This window comes from Macrotis lagotis, chromosome 2, assembly GCF_037893015.1.
Source record: "Macrotis lagotis isolate mMagLag1 chromosome 2, bilby.v1.9.chrom.fasta, whole genome shotgun sequence".
In the NCBI taxonomy this organism is placed as follows: Eukaryota; Metazoa; Chordata; class Mammalia; order Peramelemorphia; family Peramelidae; genus Macrotis; species Macrotis lagotis.
Genome location: NC_133659.1, coordinates 165,584,807 through 165,607,722, shown reverse-complemented (window position 1 = coordinate 165,607,722; position 22,916 = coordinate 165,584,807). Strand labels below are relative to the sequence as shown.

General features: G+C 38.0%; 1 protein-coding gene across 1 annotated transcript in view; it reads left to right on the top strand.

Annotated features, from left to right (window-relative positions):
* Nucleotides 1-22,916, top strand: part of IL6R (interleukin 6 receptor) — a 105,754-nt gene that overhangs the window by 71,614 nt on the left and 11,224 nt on the right. The window contains exons 5-9 of the mRNA XM_074223390.1: nucleotides 2,058-2,233; nucleotides 2,857-3,023; nucleotides 3,974-4,112; nucleotides 17,222-17,268; nucleotides 19,353-19,428. Coding sequence (XP_074079491.1) covers nucleotides 2,058-2,233; nucleotides 2,857-3,023; nucleotides 3,974-4,112; nucleotides 17,222-17,268; nucleotides 19,353-19,428 — 605 coding nt within the window. The remainder of the gene's footprint in view (nucleotides 1-2,057; nucleotides 2,234-2,856; nucleotides 3,024-3,973; nucleotides 4,113-17,221; nucleotides 17,269-19,352; nucleotides 19,429-22,916) is intronic.

The window sequence follows — 22,916 nt, the reverse complement described above, 5'->3', positions numbered from 1 at the left end:
ATGGGAATGGAGGCAATAAGGGTGAGAAAGGAGGGACACCAAAAGAGGAAGTAGAAGGTGCCAAAGATATCCTGGGTCTGTTTCATAATCTTGTCTAACAACCGCCAGCTCTGCACTTGAGGTTTCTGCAATGTTTTCCAAACTAATCTAAACAAGATAAACACACATATCAAACAGTGCCAAACCTTGCCCTGAGTGCTTCTCCAAAGTAGTTACTCCAAAAACATAGTTTGGAGACCACCAGTAGTTTCCCTTTTGACAATCCATAGGCTCAAAATAGAAGGGTTTATATTAAAATTTTCATACCAAAAATCTGTAAATGAAGGGATGGGTCTTATCCTATTGGGAAAACCACTAAAAACTATTCAAAGTTATTATTACTTTGAGAATCAGTCTCCAAGAAAGGGACAGACATCTCCTGGCTTATCTGATTTACTAGCACTGTATTTCAAGTCTTTATTTGTAAATGGGCTATTTAGAACTTGCAGTTCAACTTGAAACTAGGTAGATTAGTGGGTAGAGTGCAGAGCCTGGAATCAGGAAGACTCATCTTCCTGAGTTCAAACTTGGCGTTTATCATCTGTAAAATTAGTTGGAGAAGAAGAAAAAAATTAGCTGAAGAAGGAAATAGCAAATCATTCCAGCATCTTTCCCAAGAAAACCCCAAAATGGGGCCATGGAGAGTCAGTTTTGCCTGAACAACAAAAAAGCCAAGAATAATCACATTACCAGGTTAAAAAGTATGTGAAAAGCCCGTTTAATTTGTGATGTGGCTGAAATCTTGCAGTGGAAAATAGAAGGAAACAATATGATGGAACATGCACAGTATATTATTTCCACTAGAATACTCTGCTTCTAGCTGCAACATTTCCTGGTAAGGTAGTGTTTACAAGGCTGTCTTGGGATTTCAGATTGATTCACACCAAAGTGTAAATGGATGATAACAGGAGGGAGCTGATAGCAGCAAGAGGGAGAGTGAAATGAGCCCTAGGCCTGCCTTGAGTCCCACCTTACTCTCCGGGGGATACCTATGAATGAGATATGGAAATACATTTTCTGCTCATACAGTGATAATATCATAGATGGAAGGTTCTCCAGAAGTTCTCTAGTCCAGCAGAGAATATAGGTAAGATCTCACATATTGAAAGCCCAGAAGTGGAAGTTGAGATCAGGTCTTTTGAACTGAAACTGAGACTTTATCCTAGGGCACTGATTTTAAAGAATGCTTAGAGCACTTGTAGTCTTTTACATCAAAAACATTAGTAAAACAAAACATTAGTGCTTAGATCCTAGTGAGATTAAATAGTTAAAATGGTAAGTTACCAGACAGTGCAGGTCTGGAGTTAAAAAGACCTAAAATCTGGTCTCAGAGATTTACTAGTTGTGTGATCCTGGGAAAGTCACTTAACCTTATTTGCCTCAGTTTCTTTTTCTGCCAAAATGAGTTGGAGAAGGAAATGGCAAAGCCATTCCAGTATCTTTGCCAAAAACACACCACACACACACACACACACACACACACCTCAAAATGGTATTACAAAGAGTCGGATACAACTGCAACAACTGAAAAACAACTTCTGAATCTACTACCAGGAAATAATCTGAGTTTCTACTTCCTCATCTGTAAAATGGAAATAATGTTTTCAATAAGCAACTCACAAGGCAATTGTGAGATTAAAATGAGATAAGGTAGGTGAAATGCATTTAAATCCCAAGAATTAGAGGCTGCATTTATGATTTCATTGGTGAAAGAATTTCTCAGATGAGAAAATTCCCTGTTCCAGTGTCTCCTACTTTGCACCTTATAATTGGAGAGAGCTGACTAGGCCATTGAGAAGTTAGGTGACTTGCCTATCCGGAGCTTCCAGATCAGTTCTTTATAAACCATACCATTCTGTCTCTCATGTAAACTTTAGAGCACAATAGAAATATCAGTTATTGATTGTCAAATCAGTTCTGTAGTACATTTTTCTATTTGCTTCTGAGTGTGTACAGTTAAAGGAAAAGGAGAAGTTACAAATGAAACTTTTTTTTGGGGGGGGTCTTGGTCTTGGCAGACAGAAAAAGGAGACTTTCCAGAGGCCATGTCACTACTTGCAGGGATCCCAGAAGTTCTCTTGCCACATGAATCTTAGGGAAGAGGATGACTCCCACTACCTGGTTGTCTTTTGTATTACCTATGGGATTGTGAGGAAGTCCAGCAAAGTCTACCAATATTGGGGTGATGAATTCCGTAAGTATACCTCTGCCTTTCTCAGAATGCCTCCTCCTTCTGCTTAGTAGACTAGGTCTTGGAACCCAGGGACAGAGGGTATGTGAGGATGGGACTGCTAGTCAAAACTTTGTGATGGGCTAGCCATTTTGCAAGGTTAACTACATGCTCGCTAGGAAAAACAATACTCAAGTTCATTTTTAACATACTCTTAAGTTCATTTCAACAGAAGTTCAATCTTAAATTCAATCTTCTTCCCCCCCCCAGCACTTTCTTAAGTCTAAATGATCCATAAAACCAAAAATTAAGCCCCAATTTGTAGCATTTTGCTGATTCCTGAGACAAATGTTCATACTATAATTTAACAGATGGCTGTAGCCCAAAAGCCTTCCCATGCATACTACTGAGTTGGGGATTAGGAATAAGGCTTGTTAATAGGAGGTCTAAGTATCAACATTCAGCAGTCTAGACTACCTTATTTGGATAACTATCAGTAGAGGCTGCTATATAAATGTTTATTGAATAAAAGAAGATATGAATGAATGGGGAAGGTCTGTACTAAGCACCAAGCTTGCCCCTTATAGCAGGCACCCTTCTCATTTCTCTCTTCCTCTCCTTTCTCCTCATCACCCTGCAATCCCTAGTTCAACCAGATCCTCCAACCAGTATCACAGTCACCGCCATGGACAAAAGCCCCCATCGGCTAAATGTTACCTGGAAAGATCCGTCTTCCTGGAACTCCACTTATTACCGACTTCAATTTGAGCTCTGTTACTGGGCTGAAAAGTCCAAACATTACACAACCATTCAGGTAAGTTCAATTTTATGTTTCCGGGGGCAGGTGGCAAGCATCTCAAAGAAATAGTTGAGCTACTATATGGAGATTTGTGCAGGAACCATGATGGTGGTAGATGGGTGGAGGACAAGTGCTCAGTGGCTGGAATTTCCTCCAGTGATGGAGATTATCACCTGCCTGTGTTTTAGTAGCTAAGTCCTAGGAAGGTGCCCAAGTGACTTTGCCAGGCTCACACAGTTATGGAGTGTCAGTAGAGCCAAGATTCATTTTTGCTGAAGTAGTACAGTGTTGAGTAACTATCTCAAATCAACTTCTTTTAGGGGGCCATGGGAGCAGGACTGGATCATATTGGGAAGGACTACTACAGATAACCATTTTGGTGGTTGTTGTTGTTCTTCAGTTGTTTCAGTGAGTGATCCATTTGGGATTTACTTGGCAAAACTACTTGAGATGGTTTGCCATTTCCTTCTCCAGCTCATTTTATAGGTGAGGAAACTGAGGCAAACAGGGTTAAGCTACTGGTCCAGGGTCACATAACTAGTAAGTATCTGAGATCAGATTTGAATAGATCTTTCTGACTCCAAGCCCAACACTGTGCCACCTACCTGCCCCTGGCAAAGTTAGAGGAAAGAAATGTTTTAAAGGCTTAAAGGACCATTGAAATGTGTTATTACTACATTAATATTGCATTATTAATTACCAGCAGAAGCTAGTAGAGAGTAGAAGTTAATTGATGGGTAAAAGTTATAAAGGCAGAGTGGAATCACGTGTACATGTACATTAGAATATTATATGTATATGGTCAAAGACATTTTATGCTTTGTATTTGTGTGTATATATGATTGTGAATAAATGTATGTGTTTTAGAGATGCATTGGGTACACACATGGTGTATGTGACTGTGTCTCTGTTTATATGTGTGTGCCTAAGTAAAACTCCCATATCTTTGTGACTTTCTCTTTCAGAGGAAGGGCAAACACTCATTAATTATCAGTGATGCCTTGATGGGCATGAAGCATTTTGTGAAGATTCGGGCCCGGGAGGAGTTTGATCATGGCAGATGGAGTGAATGGAGCAAGGAGGTCACAGGCACCCCATGGACAGGTAGATTTGGGGAGGGAGTAGATCCAGTGCCTTTGTTCTTGACTTTTTGGAATTTCAGTGATGATAATGACTGAAAACTGTAGCATTAAATTCAAAATGGTAATGAGGCCACTTCACCAAGCATAGTCTCACCAGGTACATAATGCCTTGTTGTTCAGTTGTGTCTGACTCTTCATATCCCCATTTGGAGTTTTCTTGGCAAAGATACTTGGAGCGGTTTGCCATTTACTTCTCCAGCTCATTTGCTAGATGCTAAACAGGGTTAAAGTGACTTGACCAGGGTCACACAAATAATAAATGTCTGAGGCTTGATTTGAGTTCATGAAGATGAGTCTTCCTGACTCCAAGCCCTCTGCTGTCCTCATTAAATTATTAGTTGGACTTAGTGCTCTGAACTGTAAAGATTTTTGAATCCTGACTGACATTCAATTTAGTGTCTCTTGCAAATTTGATAAGCATGTTATTAGTGCCTTTTCCAAGTCTTTGATAAAAATGTCCAACAGAATGAGACCAAGGACTGATTTTGGGGGTTTGTTTATACAAAGGACCCTCTTCCAAATTATCTTTCATTTCAGCCTCTCTAGGAGCTGCACTGGTAAAACAAACTGTTTTCCATCTGAGAACTAGCCAAACTAAGTATGAAGAGGATCATCCTAGGTTGTTTATAATCAGATGAGTTTTTTATGTATGCATGCCTCCTCTTAAAGACCATTTATCTCCCAAATTGTAAAACAGTTGTGATCCATATCTGGAAAAGGAGCAACCACACAAATGAAAAACTTTATGTAATCAGTGTAGAATTTGAAGCTTTTCCAGCTTGGTAGAAACAGCCAAAACTTGCATTTGCTATGATGGCCTTCCAAAACCCAGGGTCATGTGCACAGAACCATTAACAAGTTCCCTTTCAGTCCAATAATTTATTCTGAATCTGTAGAATTGTCATCTCCTAGGCAACCTTTCCTCACTTGCCCACAAGAATAGTATGAGAGATTATCTGCCTAACAAAAATTCATATAAACTTTTGTCTCCAGTAGTCTCCTGATCTACAAGTTTAGTAACCTAGTCCAAAAAAAAAGAAAAAAAGGGATTTTTTTTTCAGCTTTCAATCATATTTCAATATGAACATTGTGAAGAAGTTACACTAGCTCTTCGTGATCACTGCTTTCTTTTCTAGTTGTTCACTTAACGATCCATTTCATGCTATGTTGCAGAATTCTGTCAGGAATTGAAGTCAAGCAATCTCTCAGGCTGATAATTTGCAAACTCTTCTATTTCTCTGTGTATATGTGTGCATGTGTACCTTGCACATAAGATTGGTGCAAACTATTTGTCCTTCTTCATTTTTTATAGTACCCCTCTTATTTTTTAGAGTCTTTCCAAAATTACCGTCAGTAATTCAGCCATCATATTTGCCAGATCTTTCAGAAGCTTGGGCTATATAGGTCATCTAGATTGAAAGTAACTAGACTTCTTCAAAGGCAGCTTTGTATACTCCTACCATCTTCCTACTTGTCTTGGGGTTCAAATATATATTAACCATTTTTATTCAGGTCCCAAATTAATTTATTGGCATAAAAAAACAGAAGCAAAGTTAGAACAAGTCAATGCTCTCCTCCTTGTCAGTATTATCATCATTTCATCTACTAGAAGAGATAACTTTTTCCAGTTAATAATACTAGCTGATATAAATAACAATTATATAGTACTTTTAATTTTGAAAAGAAAGACCTATACATATTTTATGCATATGTAAGTTCTATTATTAATCCCCATTTTGCAGATGAAGAAATTGGGACAGAGGGGTTGAATAGTAGGATTATGCAACTAGTAACTGCCTGATAGGATGCAATCTTGATTTTCCTTACTCCAAACTCACTATATCCCTTTTTGATCATCTTATTTTCCCCAATATAGTTAATAAAAGATCCTTTATTGTTATCCTTAGCTTTTCTCTCAGACTCACCTTTTTTTTAAGCTTTAATCCTCCTAATGCTACTTTTAGATGATGTCTGGATGAATTGAATTTGGAGTTTACCATTATTGGTATCATGTGAATGCTGTCAGTTTACAAACTGTCCTCTTAGAATTTTTTCCTCTGATTTTTTCCTTTATGGTTACTTGGAATAGAGTAATCAGATATTTTTTCCTCAGTTTTTGGAAAGCCCCACAATTATAGTTTTTCCTTTGTGCCCTACCCTAGCATCTATCACTTTTGCCTGCATAAATTCCACATTTTTTCCAGTTGTGTCATTTCCTGGGCTTGTTGTTTCGGCTTTAGTTGTTGTGTGTATCATTTTTCTCTCCAGCAAAATAATCCTGTTATTTGTTGAAACTGTTGTTTTATTTTCTTCTCTTGGATATCTCTAAAAAGAGGAATTTTATCATCATCTTGTCCTAGAATTTCTTAAGACTAGTTCACTTAAGTCCTGTGTTTCTTTATTTCATTGTATTTTTCTAATTCCATTTCCTCCTTAGTTCCTTCAGTGTGTTCATTCTCCATTTTATTGTGATTTCTGAAATTTCTAATTTCATTCCTTGTGCTTCTGTGGCTGGTTTTTGGATATTTTGCCTTCAATTTCTGCTTCTTCTCTTGATCTGTATTTCTTTCTTTGTTATTTTTAGTTTGTTTTGGGTTTTTTTGGAAATTGGGATTTAAGGACATGCCCAGGATCACATATCTGAGGCTGGTACTGAACTCAGATCCTTCTGCCTCCAAGGGGGGTGCTTCATACAAGGTGGGTGCACCATTGCCTCTCCTTTTCTCTTTCTTAAAAACAATGTTTAGAGAATCTCTAACAGATTTTTAAAATTTTTGAGTTATATAATTGAACTTTTGTGACTTATCATTCTTCCATTGTCCTGAAAGTCTCCAGTTTTATAAGTTTTAAAGTTTTACATACATTCATTCATTTGGCTAACATTTGTTAAACATCTACTATATCACAGTCACTATTCTAGGTGCTAGAGATATAAATACAAGAACTAAATAGTCCCTGTTCTCAAGGAGCTTACATTCTATCGATTCTATAAATGTGAGCCATTTTTATCTTAAAGTGTAGCTCTATTAGCAGCTGTGTTACACAGTTAGTTCATATTAAGAGTATGATCAGTAAAAGCCTCCCAGATTTTTTTTACATGAACTACTCATAGGTCAGGCAATGAGGTGATGAGGACTTGGACCAGGGTTTCAATTGTGTGGACAGAACAAGACATATACAAGGGAAGTTGTGAAAGCAGAAATAACCAAACTTAGAAACAGATTGGATATTGGATATGTGGAATGAATGTGAATGAGTTGAAGATGATCCTGATGTTGTGAGATTGGTGAAGTGGTAACTGAGAGGACAGTGGTGCCCTCAATAGGGAAGGTCAGAAAAAATGAAGATTTTGAAGGCAAGATGATAAGCTCCCCTTTGAACCTGTTGCATTTTAGATGTCTATAAGACATCTGAAGTTTGAGAAGTCCATTTCAATTTTAGATGTCAAGTCTGAACTCACGAAAGAGACTAGCATTGCCTATATAGATCTGAGAATCATCTGCATAGAAATAATAATTCAACTCATGGGAGCTGATGACATCACCAACTGAGAGCACAGAGAGGGAGGAAAAAAAGAGGAAGGGTCAAGCTAAAGTCAGGCATGACCTAGGCGAAGAGACATAGAGGAACTTGTAAGGTAGTTAAAAGATGTAAGAGAAGAACCAGGAGAAAGCAGTGTCATGGAAATCTAGAGAGGAGAGAGCATGCAGGGAAAGATGATTATCATAGGGAGGTCACTGGTGACACTGGAAAGAGAATGCTTAAATTTGGAGAAAGTGATGAGATAGGAAACCAGACTGCAAAGGATGTAAGAGGAGGAAAAAGGAGATTTAGATTGTAGATAGTTTTGCCAGTGATTTTAGCCACAAAGGAGAGGAGAAATATAGGAGGATAGTTAGTAGGAATGATCAGATAAAGTCAGAGATGGGGGTGGCTAGGTAGTGTAGTGGATAAAGCACCAGCCCTGGAGTCAGGAGTACCTGAGTTCAAATCCAGTCTCACACACTTAATAATTACCTAGCTGTGTGGCCTTGGGCAAGCCACTTAACCCCATTTGCCTTGCAAAAAAACACCAACCTAAAAAAAATGGAGAAGATGTGTGTGTGTGTGTATTTGTAGGCAGCAGAGAAGTTGCCAACTGACAGAAAGCTTGAAGATTATAGTGGGGATGAAAGAAGGGGGCAATATGTTGGCAAAGAAATGGAGGAAGGATCTGCCTTGGCAAAGAGGACTACTTTTTCATGGATGGAGGAGAGAGTGAGGGAAGACATCTGATTGATGTGAGCCAAGGAGAAGGAATTCTTGACAAATGGCCTCTTTGGGTTTAAGCATGAGTTAAGGTTCTCAGCCTAGTCATAGGGAAAACCTACATTGTTTCATCTCCTCTTCAGATAGTATAGAACTGAACTTTGGGCACTGCTGCCTAGATTAGATCCCTGCCTGTAGTTATAATGGATCAGTGACTGTCACCTGTGGAGTTCTGCCAAGAGTGCTAGTTGTTGGGGTGGCTAGGTGGCGCAGTGGATAAAGCACCAGCCTTGGAGTCAGGAGTACCTGGGTTCAAATCCGGTTTCAGACACTTAATAATTACCTAGCTGTGTGGCCTTGGGCAAGCCACTTAACCCCATTTGCCTTGCAAAAACCTAAAAAAAAAAAAGAGTGCTAGTTGTGGAAGGTCATGTTTCTAAGGATCTTCAATACTTCAGGTATCAGTGGCTGTTCATCCATGCTTTAATAGGCATGTTTCAGGGAGATAAGTGGCAAAATAAGAACTCAAACTCAGATCTCTTGATTCGTTCTACCTAACCCTTAGAGATGAGGCTTGAAAAGAGGCAAATTTAGGGTGCTTCTAAGAACTTTAATCTTGACATTTTTGATTGCCTCTTCCCCCCTCCCCAATTTTCTTTCCTTTTTTGACCCCTCTGTCATTTGTCTCTTGGACTTCTTCTTACCTATCTATCCTTCTTAGTCCACTTTGCTGGATTATTATCTCTGTTATACCCACTATGAGTGTCCCCAAATGCTTTGGCAGGAGTTTTCTTCTGTTCTATACTTTTTCTCTCAGTTACTTCTTCAGTTTCCATGGAATCACAGATCTATACATGTAGACCTAGCTTCTCTCCTGTCCTCCATTTTGTTGCCAACTACCTATTATTATTCAAACTGGATGTCCCATATATATATATACATATATATGTATATATATATATACATATCATATATATCTTAATTCCCCAAGATCCTCCCCTTTTCTGACCCATTTTCTGTAGATGGCATTACCAAACTTTTAGTCATCCAGAGTTATCCTTGACTCCACAATCTTCTTCATACCATATATCCTATCATTTGACAAGTCCTATTCATTCTGTCTCAATAATAATAATAATAATAATAATAATAATAAATAGCTAATGTTTATTTACAGCTTTAAGCAAAGTGCTTTTTAAATAATCTCATTTTGTCCTCATAACAACCTTGAGAGGGAGATGCTAAATCTCTCAAAGGTATTCTCTTCTCTTTACTCACATAGCTATCTAACTCAAGCCCTTATTACCCATCCCCTAGGCTATTGCGGTATTCTCCTGATTGGTTTTCCTGTCCCAGGTACCTCCCTTTTCTGATTCATCCTCCACAAACTGCTTAATTGATTTTCCTAAAGCAGGGATCTGTCCATGTTGCTCCTCTGCTTCAGGGGTTACCCATTACTTCTGGGATCAAATAAGAACTCCTTTGTTTAGCATTTCAAGATCTTCACATTCTAGGGTCAAATGATCTTTCATGACTTAGATAACAAGGGAATCCTATAAAGCATGCTAGGAGTTCTCTCTCCTGGTCCTGACCAATATTGTGGGAGCATTGGGACTGGCTTCCAGCCACATATGACTTATCACTAAGGCACTGTGAGATGACGAAGATGCCCTTAATTGGGTACTGAGCTAGACTGACAGGTGACTCAGTGTACATACAAAAAAAAATGCTTCCACCTGATGAAATAAGTACTCATATGCCAAAGACAAGGACAGAATAAACACAAATGGGATACACCTACCCCAGGCACTGGTTTGCCTAGGCAAGATGTACTTTTATGACCATGTGCTCACAGTTTTAGAAGGCTGTTTTGGGAAATGGACCCCTCCTTCATCCAAGCAGGTTGAAAACAGTGTTTCCTGCACATATCCACACAGAAAAGCAGAGAATAGCAAAAAAGGCAGGTGAGTCCCTTTTGTGAATCCACTGAATCAACAGCTCTTCCAATTCAACAGTCAATCACCAAATTCTTTGTCATCTCACTGCATAAGCCTCTCATCCATGAGTCATATACATGCCTGGAAGCATATCTCAAGAGGTCAGCAGGAACCACTAAAAGCTACACTGGGAATACTCTGTGGGATGTTCTTGTATTACTAAGTATTATAACTCTTCCCCACTGTAGTTCAGTCAAACTGGTTCCTTGCTATTCTTCACACTACTCTTTGTCCCACCCTCCCACCCTCCACCCCCATGCCTGAAATGTACCACCTCCAATTCTTTTAAACTTTTAGTTTTCTTCAGTATTCAATTTGAGACTCACCTTCTTCATGAACGTCTCCCCAGGTTCTAGTGGCTTTTCCCCCAACCAAATTATTTTGTATTTATTGCAGATCTCCACATACATGTTGTTTCCACATAGAATGGAAGCTCCCTGAGGTCAGGGACTCTTTCATTATTTGCATGTCCAACATCTAGTATAGTGTTTGGCCCACAAGAAGGTGTTCAATAATTATTTATTGATTAGTAATTTGTAAATAAAGTAATAATTAACATAGGGCAATCACAATTATGTTTAATCATTGTAGCAAAATTATAATGAAGACAATTAGATATTAGTTAGCAATTATAACAAATAATTAATTGATTGATGTTGAAAAAGTTGCTAGCAATTTTGTGGAATAGGCTGCCTCTAGAGTGCTGGGATCTTCCTCTTTGGAGATTTTTAAGTGAAACCTGGAAGACGGCTTTGGGGGAGCTTTCATAAGATCTTTTTCCAGATATGAATTTGGATTTCCAGCTCTGAAGTTTTGTGGTTCTGTGTCACCTATTCCAGGCTTAGTCTTGAGCTCTAAGCCACTGAGCTGATGGCCAGAGCAGAGGGTGTCTTAGCACCCGCTCCAGTGATTGTGACTTCAATTGCTGATGTCAGCGAGGAAAGAACAGCACTTTGATGCTAATAACACATGAATGGAGATGACCCATAGTTGCATAGCAACCATTTTCACAAAGGAGATATTTTATTGGATTTTGCCCAAATGCTCATTTTCTGTGGGAGGTTTTTTTTTTTTTTTTTTTTTTTTTTTTACTTTAGAGCTGATAAAAGCAGCCAAGTCTGGATGGCCTAATAAGATCTAGGACATTTTAAAGAAAATATTGGGAATATAATGAACATAGTAGGGAAGAAATTGGGCAATCCCTACTAGTCTGGAAAAAGAACCTTACCAATCAATCCCTCAGAAATCCTTTTTAAATATCCCTTCCTGAACCCTCCTCGTAAAAAACAAAACAAAACAAACAAACCATAGTTACAACCTTCAGGCTACCCAAGCACCTCCTCAAATGTATTGGAGCAAATTTAGAGGCTTATGTTTATGTCTGATTTATGAGAGCATCTAGACAAGGGAGGGGGCAATCTATAGCCCTCAAAGAGCTTGTCTAGACTGGAAAAAGAATGTTCTACATTGCATCTCAGGGTCAGAAGATAATTCTTCCCTCAAATATTCCTAAAATTATAGTGGTTATCTTTTTTAGCTCTAAAAAGAAAAGAGCAAATGAAGATGTGTGAATAACATTAATCAGCTCATTAGCATTTAAAGGGCTTTTTGTATTGTTCTCTCTTCCTTCTTTTCCTTTGCCCACACATTGTGTCTCACAGTTTTTCCCTACTCCTCCAATCCAGTTTCTCTCTTTCCTCTTGTTTTGCTCTTTGCTTCCTTTCCTTACTCCCTGTTTCTCCTTCAGGTTCCTTTTCACCATCTTCATCAACTTAACAGTAAGGAGGCATTTTTATTGTTGTGATTCACTTGTATCTGACTCTTCCTGACCCCATTTTGAGATTTTCTTGGCAGAGATACTAAAGTGCTATTTCCTTCTCCACCTCATTTGACAGATGAAGAAACTGAGGCAAACAGATTAAGTGACTTGCCTAGGTTCACACAGCTATTAAGTGTCTGAGGTTGGATTTGAACTCAGGAACACACATCCTCCTGACTCCAGACCTGGCACTCTATCCACTTCCCTACATGACTTAATGTTTACCTATTTGTCATATTTATTGAATAGAACATTGTATCCTCTGGTCTTAATTTTAAAACTGGGGACCTTGAGCATTTAAAACTTCTCATTCTCCAACTCAAATCCAACTCTCCAAATTACTTAATTAAATTAAATTATTTTTTATTTGAGTATTGTCCTTGATTTTTTTTTCAGTTTCAGTAGTTCAGCAGTCCTGGATTGAAATAAAACAAAAATCTTTTCCATTTTGATATAGATTATTTTCAGTTCAAAACTAAAGTGAGGGAGGCAGCTAGGTGGCACAGTGGATAGAACACTGGCCCTGGAGTCAAGAGGACCTGAGTTCAAATTTGACCTCAGACACAATAATAATTGCTTAGCTCTGTGACCTTAACCAATGCCTTAAACAAATACAATTTTTTTTAGGTTTCTTGCAAGGCAAATGGGGTTAAGTGGCTTGCCCAAGGCCACACAGCTAGGTAATTATTAAATGTCTGAGACTGGATTTGAACCCAAGTACCCCTGACTCCAGGGCTGGTGCTTTATCCACTGCGCCACCTAGCTGCCCCATAAATACAATTTTTAAAAAAAAGAAAAGTAAAGTGAGGACTGAAGAACTGAATACAATCAAGTAAAATGATTGTTATTTAAATTATAAACTTTATATGTATATGAATATTTACACAGTTTACATATTTACATAATAGATCAATATGTTTACAATTGTAAAAGAACTGGATTTAGACTCGGGTTCCCAGTTCAAATCTCACTATTATCTCTCTGTGTGATATTGGGAAAGTCACAGGCCTCAGTTTTCTCACCTGCAAAATGAGAAAGGGGACTCAAAGACCTTTAATCCCCTTCTAGTTCTAAATCTTGGATCTTATTGTGATCCCTATAATAACAATGCAAAATCCGCAAAACCTGCCTTTTCTTACAGACTATCAAAGTCTATAACGACCTTTAGTTGCTATAATGGGATATGGTCAGCCACATTTGAGATTTAACATTTTGACCTTGAGCCATTCATTTAACCCTGTTAGGCTTCAGTTTGCTCATCTGTAGAATGAGAAGGTTGGACTAGATGACCTCTAAGGTGCCTTATTGCTCTAAGGCTATATTTCTGTGGCTGATTCTATAATTGAAAATTCTAGATAGAATTGCAACTATTCAAGTTGTTTTGTCTTCTTGATACCAACTTCATGGCTTGATTTGATTTCCATGAAATTAATTTAGTCCACTAATTCTTTGGGGTTCTTCTTACCTAGTTTTAGGTTGAATCTTTTCATAAGATGAGGGCAACTTGTATCGCAGTGGAAAGAGCACTGCAGTCAGGAAGATTCAGCTTCCTGAAATCAAATCTGACATTAGACACATACTAGTTGTGACCCTGGGCAAGTCACTTAACCCTGTTCAATTCCTCTTCTATAAAGTGAGCTGGAGAAGTAAATGGCAAACTACTCCATTATCATTGCCAAGAAAACCCCAAATGGGATCACAAAGAATTGGACATGACTGAATAATGACAACAATTCATAAGGCAGAAGGATCAGTCAATAGGCAGTTATTAAGTCTCAACTTTTCCTGAGCCTTAAGCATCAAATTAAAAAAAAAATTCCCTGCCCTCGAGAGCTTGTATTCTATCTGGAAAAAATCATATACTCATACCATAGGGGTAGGGAGAAAAGCTAACAATTGGGCTTGAGTTAAGTTTTGAAAGACACTAGAGGTTCTGTGAGGCATTGACGAGGGAAGAAGGCATTCCAGATATGAGGAACAACCTATGCAAAGACATGCAGGTGAGCAATAGAATGTTGTGTATGAGAAAAAAGGACATAGACCAATTTGGAAATATAATGCACGAAGGGGTGAAAGAAACCTGGAAAAGTAAGGTGAAGCCAGATTCCGAAGTTTTAAATGTCAAATAGAGGAATTTGCATTTTATTCTAAAGCCAATAGGAAACCACTGGAGCTTTTTTGTGTAGGGGAATGACAGGCAGTCCTTTGCTTTAGGACCCCTCCATCTGTCAGGATGTGTTGAAATGAGATGAGACCAGAGGCAGGAAGCTAAGAGGGATAAGGGCTTGAACTAAGGTGGTATCTCTGTGAGTAGAGAAAAGACATAGTTACGATAGGAATTGTAGAGATAGAATCTAAAAGACTTGGCAACTAATTGGTACAGAAGCTAGGGGGAAGAGAAGAAATGAGCATGATCCTGATAATAAGAGTGGCTGGAAGGATAGTGGGATCTTCAACAGAAACAGGGAAGGTAGGAATAGGGTGGGTTTGATGATGGTATGGAGGTAATGAATTCTGCTTTGGGTATATCAGGTTTGAGTTTGAGATGCCTATGGAACATCCAGTCTAAAATATTTAATAGGGAAATGGTGATGTGAACCTAGAACTTGGGGAAAAGACTAGGTTAGGATGTCAGATCTGGAAACCATCTGTAGAAGTAATAATTAAATTGATGGGAGCTGAAGAGGTCACAGTATCAAAAAGTATAGAAAAAGAAGAAAAGATAACCCAAGATAGAATTTTATGATTCATATACAGTTGGGGAATGTCATAATTGATAGTCTAGCAAAAGAGAGAGAGGATCAAGAAAGAACAGGACCCCAAAATGCCAGAGAAGAGAGTACATCCAGAAGGAGAAGGTGCCCAACAATGTCAAATGCTTTAGGGAAAGTCAACAAAGATTAAGTCAGCAAAAGTTATTGGATTTGGAAATTAAAGTATACTTGATAACTTTATAGAGATCAGTTTCAATTGAATGATATGGCTGTCAGATTGCAAGAAACTGAGAGGAGATAAAGTAGAGGCAGTGAGCATAGAAAACTTTTTCTAGGAATCTATTGTAAAAGAAAAAAGAAATAGAGAATGATGGCTTGAGAGATGAAAAAGTTACTCCACTTTAAATTTCAGTTGGCCATCCTCCACTCAAAGTTATAACAAGAGCAGGGTCACTAAGGTTTTATTCCAGGGTTTCAACATTCAACAGTGATATATATTTCCTTCCAAAGACAGTTACCCACACTATTATTTTCTCACTTCACTGTCCTCTATGGGACTTATTTATTCTTATTTATTGAGTGCTACTACTGAGAGTCCCAGTCTTATTCTGGGGCTTATCTCATCACCATGTCCCCTACCTTTCATTTCAATTACACTGAGAGAAGAAACTGAGTCTAAGATGGACTCTTCTCTCTGTCCATTTATTCTCCCCAAATTAAATTGCTTCAGTTTCCTGAAAGCCTGGTTTTGACTAGATTATAAGCAACTTGAGGGCAGGAACATTCTCTCCCTCTCTTCATCCCCACCACTCTTCCCCCAATGCCTACCACAACATCTTGTCCACAGCAGATATTCAATAATTCTCGATAAACTTCATCTGAACCACATTGCAAAGTCCATTCATTCTTCTTATGATAAACCGCATTGGACTACCCTTCATCTATGGCTGCCATCTTCTCCATCCACTTCTTTTTTGACTCTCCCATGGAGTATTCATATAGTCTTCATATTGACATTCCTTCATAAACCCTCACAATGTTATTTTTAACTTCATGTTGAATTGGTGAACAAACAAAAAATAATAAATATTTCAAAACCCAGAAGACATTCCACTCTATCCTAGTCATATTCCAGCATCCCATTGTCAGCCCTTTGTCCCCTTGCTGCCTTGGAAGAGTTAGTTCCCACGGAGAATCTGAGAATGTTTAGAAGTCATTTGAACCATCCTGACTTTTAACAAGTTTCCTAAGTCAATGCCATAATCATCAGAACTTGTTCCATTTTTTAAAGCCCAGAAGTATCTTAGGGAATAACCCTAAGGCAGAGAGTGTTAGATTTGGACTGTACAGGCCCTGGCTCTGACATTTATTAACCAAGCAGCTCTAGGCAAAGCATTACATTTTTCTAAGCTTCTGTTTCTGTAATCTATAAAAGGGGAGGATGATTATCTACCTCATAGGCTTCAAGAGGAAATAATGTCTCTAAAGTATTTCATCACTGTAAATGGCCAGATAAATGATCTGGGTATAAGGAGCTCCTGTTTGGAAAGCCAATGTAGATTGTAGTTCATATACAAGTTAGTTTTCGAGAATTGCCTTGGGGCATTAAGAAATTAAGTGTCCACATCCAGATGAAAAAACAAAAAACAACCAAAAAAAACCCCCATAGAAGCCAATTGAACACTAAGTTCATTTTTTAAAAATTTCTCTTATGTTTTTCCTGCCTCACCCACAGTTTTCTCTTTTCCCTTAGTCCTAATTCTTCATACACAAAATGAATAATATATAAACATGTTAAACATAATTATACATGTACAATGTTCACTAGACTGTTCATTGTTGAGGGAAGGTGGGGGAGAAATGAAGATGGAAGAACAATGTGTAACTTATAAATGTACAAGTGAATAAATGTTGAAAATCTTTCATAGCATGTAATTGGAAAAGTAAAATAAAATATCAATCAAAAAAGAAATTAAGTGACTTGATCAAAGTCATACTGCTGATATGTATTAGAGTCAGGTCTTGAACTCAGGTCTTTCTCACTCCAAGGCCAGTGCTACCCATTATGTCATAAAACATTAGAAAAGGAGCAGCTGGATGGTGCAGTGGATTGAGCATCAGCTCTGGAATCAGGAGAACTTGAGTTCAAGTCTAGCCTCAGATACTTCCTGGCTGTGTGACCCTGGGCAAGTCATTTAACCCAGAATGCCTCAAAAACACATACTCCAAATCATTAGAAAAATGTGAATCATTATCCTAATTGTGAATAATAATCCTTTTCTTAAATCTGCAGAAGCCAAACACCCTGCAACTGAGACAGAATCATTCATCTTTTCACAGGTAAGCTATGAAGTTGTCACTAGTTCTGGCTATTCTTTATTAGTTCCTGAAATTTGATTGAGAATATAGAACTGAACTGTCCTTGCCCCAATAGGTTTGTGGTATCATAATTTGACTGAGAGATTAAAGACAAAGCTTCTTAGCTCTCCTCATCTTAAGTAATTTAATTTCTTTCCCTTCCTACTAAGTCTTTTTAACTAGGGACATAATTCCCTAGTCACTAAACCTTGTGGCCAGCTACTTATAGGAAAATGAACCCTTTGGGGCAGACAGAAAGAGGGAGGAAAAAAGAGAAAGAGAAAGGGAGAGATGGAGGGAGGGGAAGAAAGGGAGAGAAGGGACAAAAGAAAGGAGAAACAGAGAGGGAGAGAGGAGAGAGGGAGAGAGAGAGAGAGAGAGAGAGAGAGAGAGAGAGAGAGAGAGAGAGAGAGAGAGAGAGGTGGTGGTTCAGGCATTGGGCTAAACTAGGGAAGAGAGGAAAGGCAGGAGCTGAGAGGGAGTAAGAGAACAGTGTTTGACCCTGGAAAGCTCATCAGTAAATATCTATTTGCCTGTAGGGTCCTGGGTTAAAGTAGAGGTTAGGGAAAATAATATGAGCTCAGCCTCAAGAAGTTTTCAGTCTAGTTGGGGAAACTGAACATATATCTAAAAAAGGTAAATAATAATAATATGTTAAGCCAAAACATGGGAAGAAAGAAAATAATAAATGCTCTTTGTTTGGGAGAGGCCTCACAGAGTTGGGATCCTGAGAGATTGTTTTAGGGGGAAAGATGGATTTGGTTTGGATCTTAAAGGAAAGTTCTGGAAGTTATTTGTAGGTATCCGACTGGAGAGGGGAGGTATTCTAGGAAGGTAAAAATATAGAGGCTAGAATTCACATGGACCACTGGAAGAAACTGACGTCCAGAGAAATGAAATTACTTGCCCAAGAGTCTGAGGTAGAATTTGGAAAGCCCCTGAAAGCAAGTGTGCTACTAAATATTTAACAACTGGCTCCCCCCCCCAAGTGAAAATGATACATTTATTTTATTTATGTAAATAATACCTTAATTTTTCAATTACACATAAAGATAGTTTTCAACAATCATTTTTAATTAGATTTTCAGTTCTAAATTTTTTTCCTTCCTTCTCATTTCCCCTCCCCAAGATGGCAAGCAATCTAATATAGGTTATATGTATGTAATCATTTTAAATGTATTTCCACATTAGAAATGATACAGTTAAGTTTGCATTATTAACATTTTCCCCATCACTTTTATTTTTTTTTGAACCATAGGGTTAAGTGATTTGCCAGGATCACTGAGACTAGATTTGAATTCAAATTTTTATGTCATCTAACTGCTCCTCTCCATTACTTTCTTAAGTTTAGAAAATCAACAGAACAATAAATCAAGCCCTGATTTGTAGCATTTGCCATTTTCCAAAGTGTAAATGCTTATACTGAACATTTAACAATCAGTTCTTTCCAGCGTTTTTTTTTTTTTTAGATTTTTTTTCAAGGTAAATGGGCTTAAGTGGCTTGCCCAAGGCCACACAGCTAGGTAATTATTAAGTGTCTGAGGCTGGACTTGAACTCAGGTACTCCTGATTCCAGGACTAGTGCTCTAACCATTGTACCACCTAGCCACCCCCTTTCCAGTGGTTTAAGCTGTCTTTAGCACATTGAGGAAGAGTACATGTTAAGGAGGCAGATAGAAATATGACACTAAAGCTCACAGAAGAGATTTGGGAGGCATTGAACCCCCAAAATAGATAGGGTCTCAGAGAGAGAGGATAACTGTATCTAGAACAAAAAGAGACTAGTACAATTTTTCTGCTATTGAATCCTCCAGGAGTAAAATTTGGCAAATAATAAACTACAAGTTCTTATTTTTCTTAAATCTGATTAAGACTATGGATCCCTTCTTAGGATAATGTTTTTAAATGCATGAAACACATAGGGTTACAAAGGAAACCTAGTATATTGAAATATAATTATTTGAAAATGTACACAAGTTTTATGTTCCCTAGGCTATGAACCTTTGATAAGTATGTGGTTAATAAATACTCACTGAATGAATGATCTTGTGGGATATTGTTTTCAGGAGCCTACTACCTCAGATAACTACAATAAGAGCCTTTCCCCAGAAAATCCTGAAGGCTCCTCTAACACTTCACCAGGTATGAGTGATTTTTTTTTTCAGTGCTCAATTTCTAGGAGCTCTGGGTAAACAATGGATGGAAAGGATGTATGGAAAAACCTTAGTAATTTTGAATAATGGGTTGAAAACCAATCTGAAGAGTTTGAATTGGAGAAGACTGTGAAGAAATGCCCTAGAAATCATTTCCCAGCTGGCACTCATTACTTGAAGCTGAGAGAGACCTGAGATAAGATTAGAAACTTATACAAAATGTTCATTCCTGAGAAGCTCACATGCATGTAGATATACATATATGTTATATACAATCTAGGTATAAAGATTGTTGTTCAGTCATTTTTCCATCATGTCTGACATTTGTGCCCCCATTTGGGGTTTTCTTGGCAAAGACATTGGATTGGTTTGCCATTTCCTTTTGCAGCTCATTTAACAGATGGGGAAACTGAGGCAAACAGAGTTAAGTGACTTGTCCAGGGTCACACAGCTCAGAAGTGTCTAAGGCTGGATTTGTCAGGAACATGGGTCTTTCTGACTCCAGGTCTGCCACTATAACCTTTGTGCCACCTAGCTGCTCTATGTAGCAAGATATTTCAGAGTTAATTTTAAGACTTAGAAACTGAAAATATTCTTGCAAAGGTCCTAAGGTTTTGAGCCTTTGATTTGTAAACAAAGGAAATAAGCACTTAGGAAGAACCTGCTATGTTCCAAATATTTCATAAATATTATCTCATTTGATTCTCACAAATCTGGGAAGGAAGTACTGTAGTATCATCTTCATTTTATAGTAGAGGAAATTGAGGCAAACAGAGGTTAAGCTACTTACCCAACCTAGTAGTTTAAGCTCTGTGGGTTACATACCAGTAAATATCTGAGGCTGGATTTGAACTCAGGTCTTCCTGGTTCCAGACCCAGTACCCTATTTACTGTGCCACTAAGCTAGCCACTATACTACCTTATCCCCAAGGTACCAATGCACACCTCCCTCACCTTAATTTTTTGGATTCCCAGACTCCCTTCAAGACTTAGCTCAAGCACCAAAGCTTCTTAACTTTCTTTAGCAGTCTGGTAAAGTCAGTTATTGCATAAACTAAAATAACTAGGATTATTAAAGAAATGTAATTATCAAAATAATTTTGGGGGAAAAACTTTGTAGTCTTCACCCAGGTTAAGAATTGCTTGGTTGTCTCAGTTGCTAGTGCCCTCCTTCCAATTACCTTGCATTTATGTGGTTTATTTTTTGCATACACTTGTATAGCTACACATAGTTTCCCTTATATAGTAAAAACTTCTTGTAGAGAGAAAATTTGTATTTGACTTCTCTGCCCTTCCCCAGCACCTGATAGGCGTTGATTGCAAGGACTTGTGAGGAAATACTTTGGAGAATTTAAAGCTTCTCTGAGAAATTATCACCAAGTGTTTGGTTTTGGCAGTAGCAATTTAAGAGATAATTTACAAAAACATAGAGTTTGGGATTTTAATTCATATCCTATCAGTGAAATCCTGGTCTTTTAAAGTATTTCAATGAAACTGAAGACACATTTTCCCCTATAAGGAGGGAGATGCTAAATGCTCATTCAGTCAGTAGGGCCCAGTTGGACTTTTTTTGAACTTGGAGTCAGGATGCCATTGAACACATTCATTAGCTAGCATCATGGGAAAATCATTTAACTGATCTAGCTCCCAGGGCCATCAAAAGGATTAAATTAGATGATATAAATGAAGTGCAAACTTTAAAGGGTTGTTAGTGATTTTTATCAACTACAGGGCCATGCATTTATTGAGCTTCTCAAAACTGAGTCCATAATGTATACTCCACATTTAGAGATTCATTTTTTTTGGTATCATAAACACACACAAAAAGTTTGGTTTTAACATCTGTGAACCTCCTTCTCAGAATAACTTTTTAAGTTCATTAAACAAAATCCAGTGGATTACAAAAGAAATAAGTATATTGAAATACATTTATCAGATTTTTTTTTTTTTTGGTGTGAAGCAGTTGGGGTTAAACAACTTGCCCAGGGTCACACAGCTTGTGTTATCTGAGGTCCTTCTGACTCCAAGACTGGTGTTCTACGCATTTGACTGTATCAAAATATTTTAAAACAAATTGACACACTCCAGGTTAAGAATTTGTGCTCTACATAGTCATTTGGAAGTCAAAACACAGGAAAAGAACATATTTGACAGATGTATCTAAGATATCCCAAGAAGATAGAAAGCAGCAGAGTAGGTCAGAATAGATCTCTATCCAATGCAAAAGCCTTCCTCAGACACAAGACAGGGTGGGCTTGACTACCCCTCGTGACATCAACCTTTAAAAGGTAAGGTTGTTGTTTAGTCAATTAGTCATGTCCAATTCTTTGTAACTCCTTTTAGGGTTTTCTTGGCAAAGACACTGGAGTAGTTTGTCATTTCCTTCTCCAGTTCATTTTACAGATGAAGAAACTGAGGCAAACATGATTAGGTGACTTGACCAGGGTCACACAGCTAGTATCTGAGACTGCATTTGAACTCAGGTCTTCCTGCCTCCAAGACCAGCACACTTTCAACTTCATCCAGTCTATCCACCCAATTGTACAACATAAGGATGTATTACCAAGTACCCCTAACTTCCCTTAACAGAGAACTCAGTTAGTTTTGTAAGTTTGGAAGGAGCTATATCACACATAAAGACAATCACATCTATTACAATAATACTTAAATACAGGAAGCATACAGTACCCATTTTGGGAAACTGTGCCTTAATTTTCTTATCTATAAAGAGAAGATTAGGATTCTTACTCTATCCTCTCAGAGTTCCTGTGAAAAGTGCTTTGTAAATTATAAAGTGTCATACAAATGTAAAGTGTTGTTTACATAGAATTGATCTTCTCAAAGCCACATCTGGGTTTAGGAAGAAGACTTGGTGTATGTTAAAAACAGTTGCTTTACTACTAGCTTGAGTAAGACTGGGATTAGACTTTAAAAACCCTAAGACCATCTGGCTTTGCATATGACTGGTGGGGAGGATGGGTATGCAAATACTGGAAGAAGGCAGTGGTGGTACTACTGCAGGGGTCTACACAGGCCTAGACATTGTTGTGCTGAGTAGGTGGGTTTTTAAATTTTTTTTTATTTTCAGAAGCAATATGGTATATGGGGTTAGGGATGACACAACTAAGTGGCAGTGATAGAACACCAGACCTGGAGTTAGGAAGACTCGTCTTCCTGAATTCAAATCTGGTCCCATAGCTTTATAACTATGTGATCCTGAACAAGTCACTTGACCCAATTTGCCTCAGTTTCTTCATCTGTAAAATGAGCTGGAGAAAGAAAGAGCAAACCATTTTTATATCTTTGCTAAGAAAACTCCAAATGGGATCACAAAACTTTTCTGAAAAAAAACCAAATAACTAACAAAAAAGATTAATGAACTTGAATTAATGAACAGGCTCTTGCCTGTGTCATTACTTTGAAGTTGTGTGATACTGGGAAAGTCATTAACCTCTCTGAGTCTTAACTTCTGTAAAA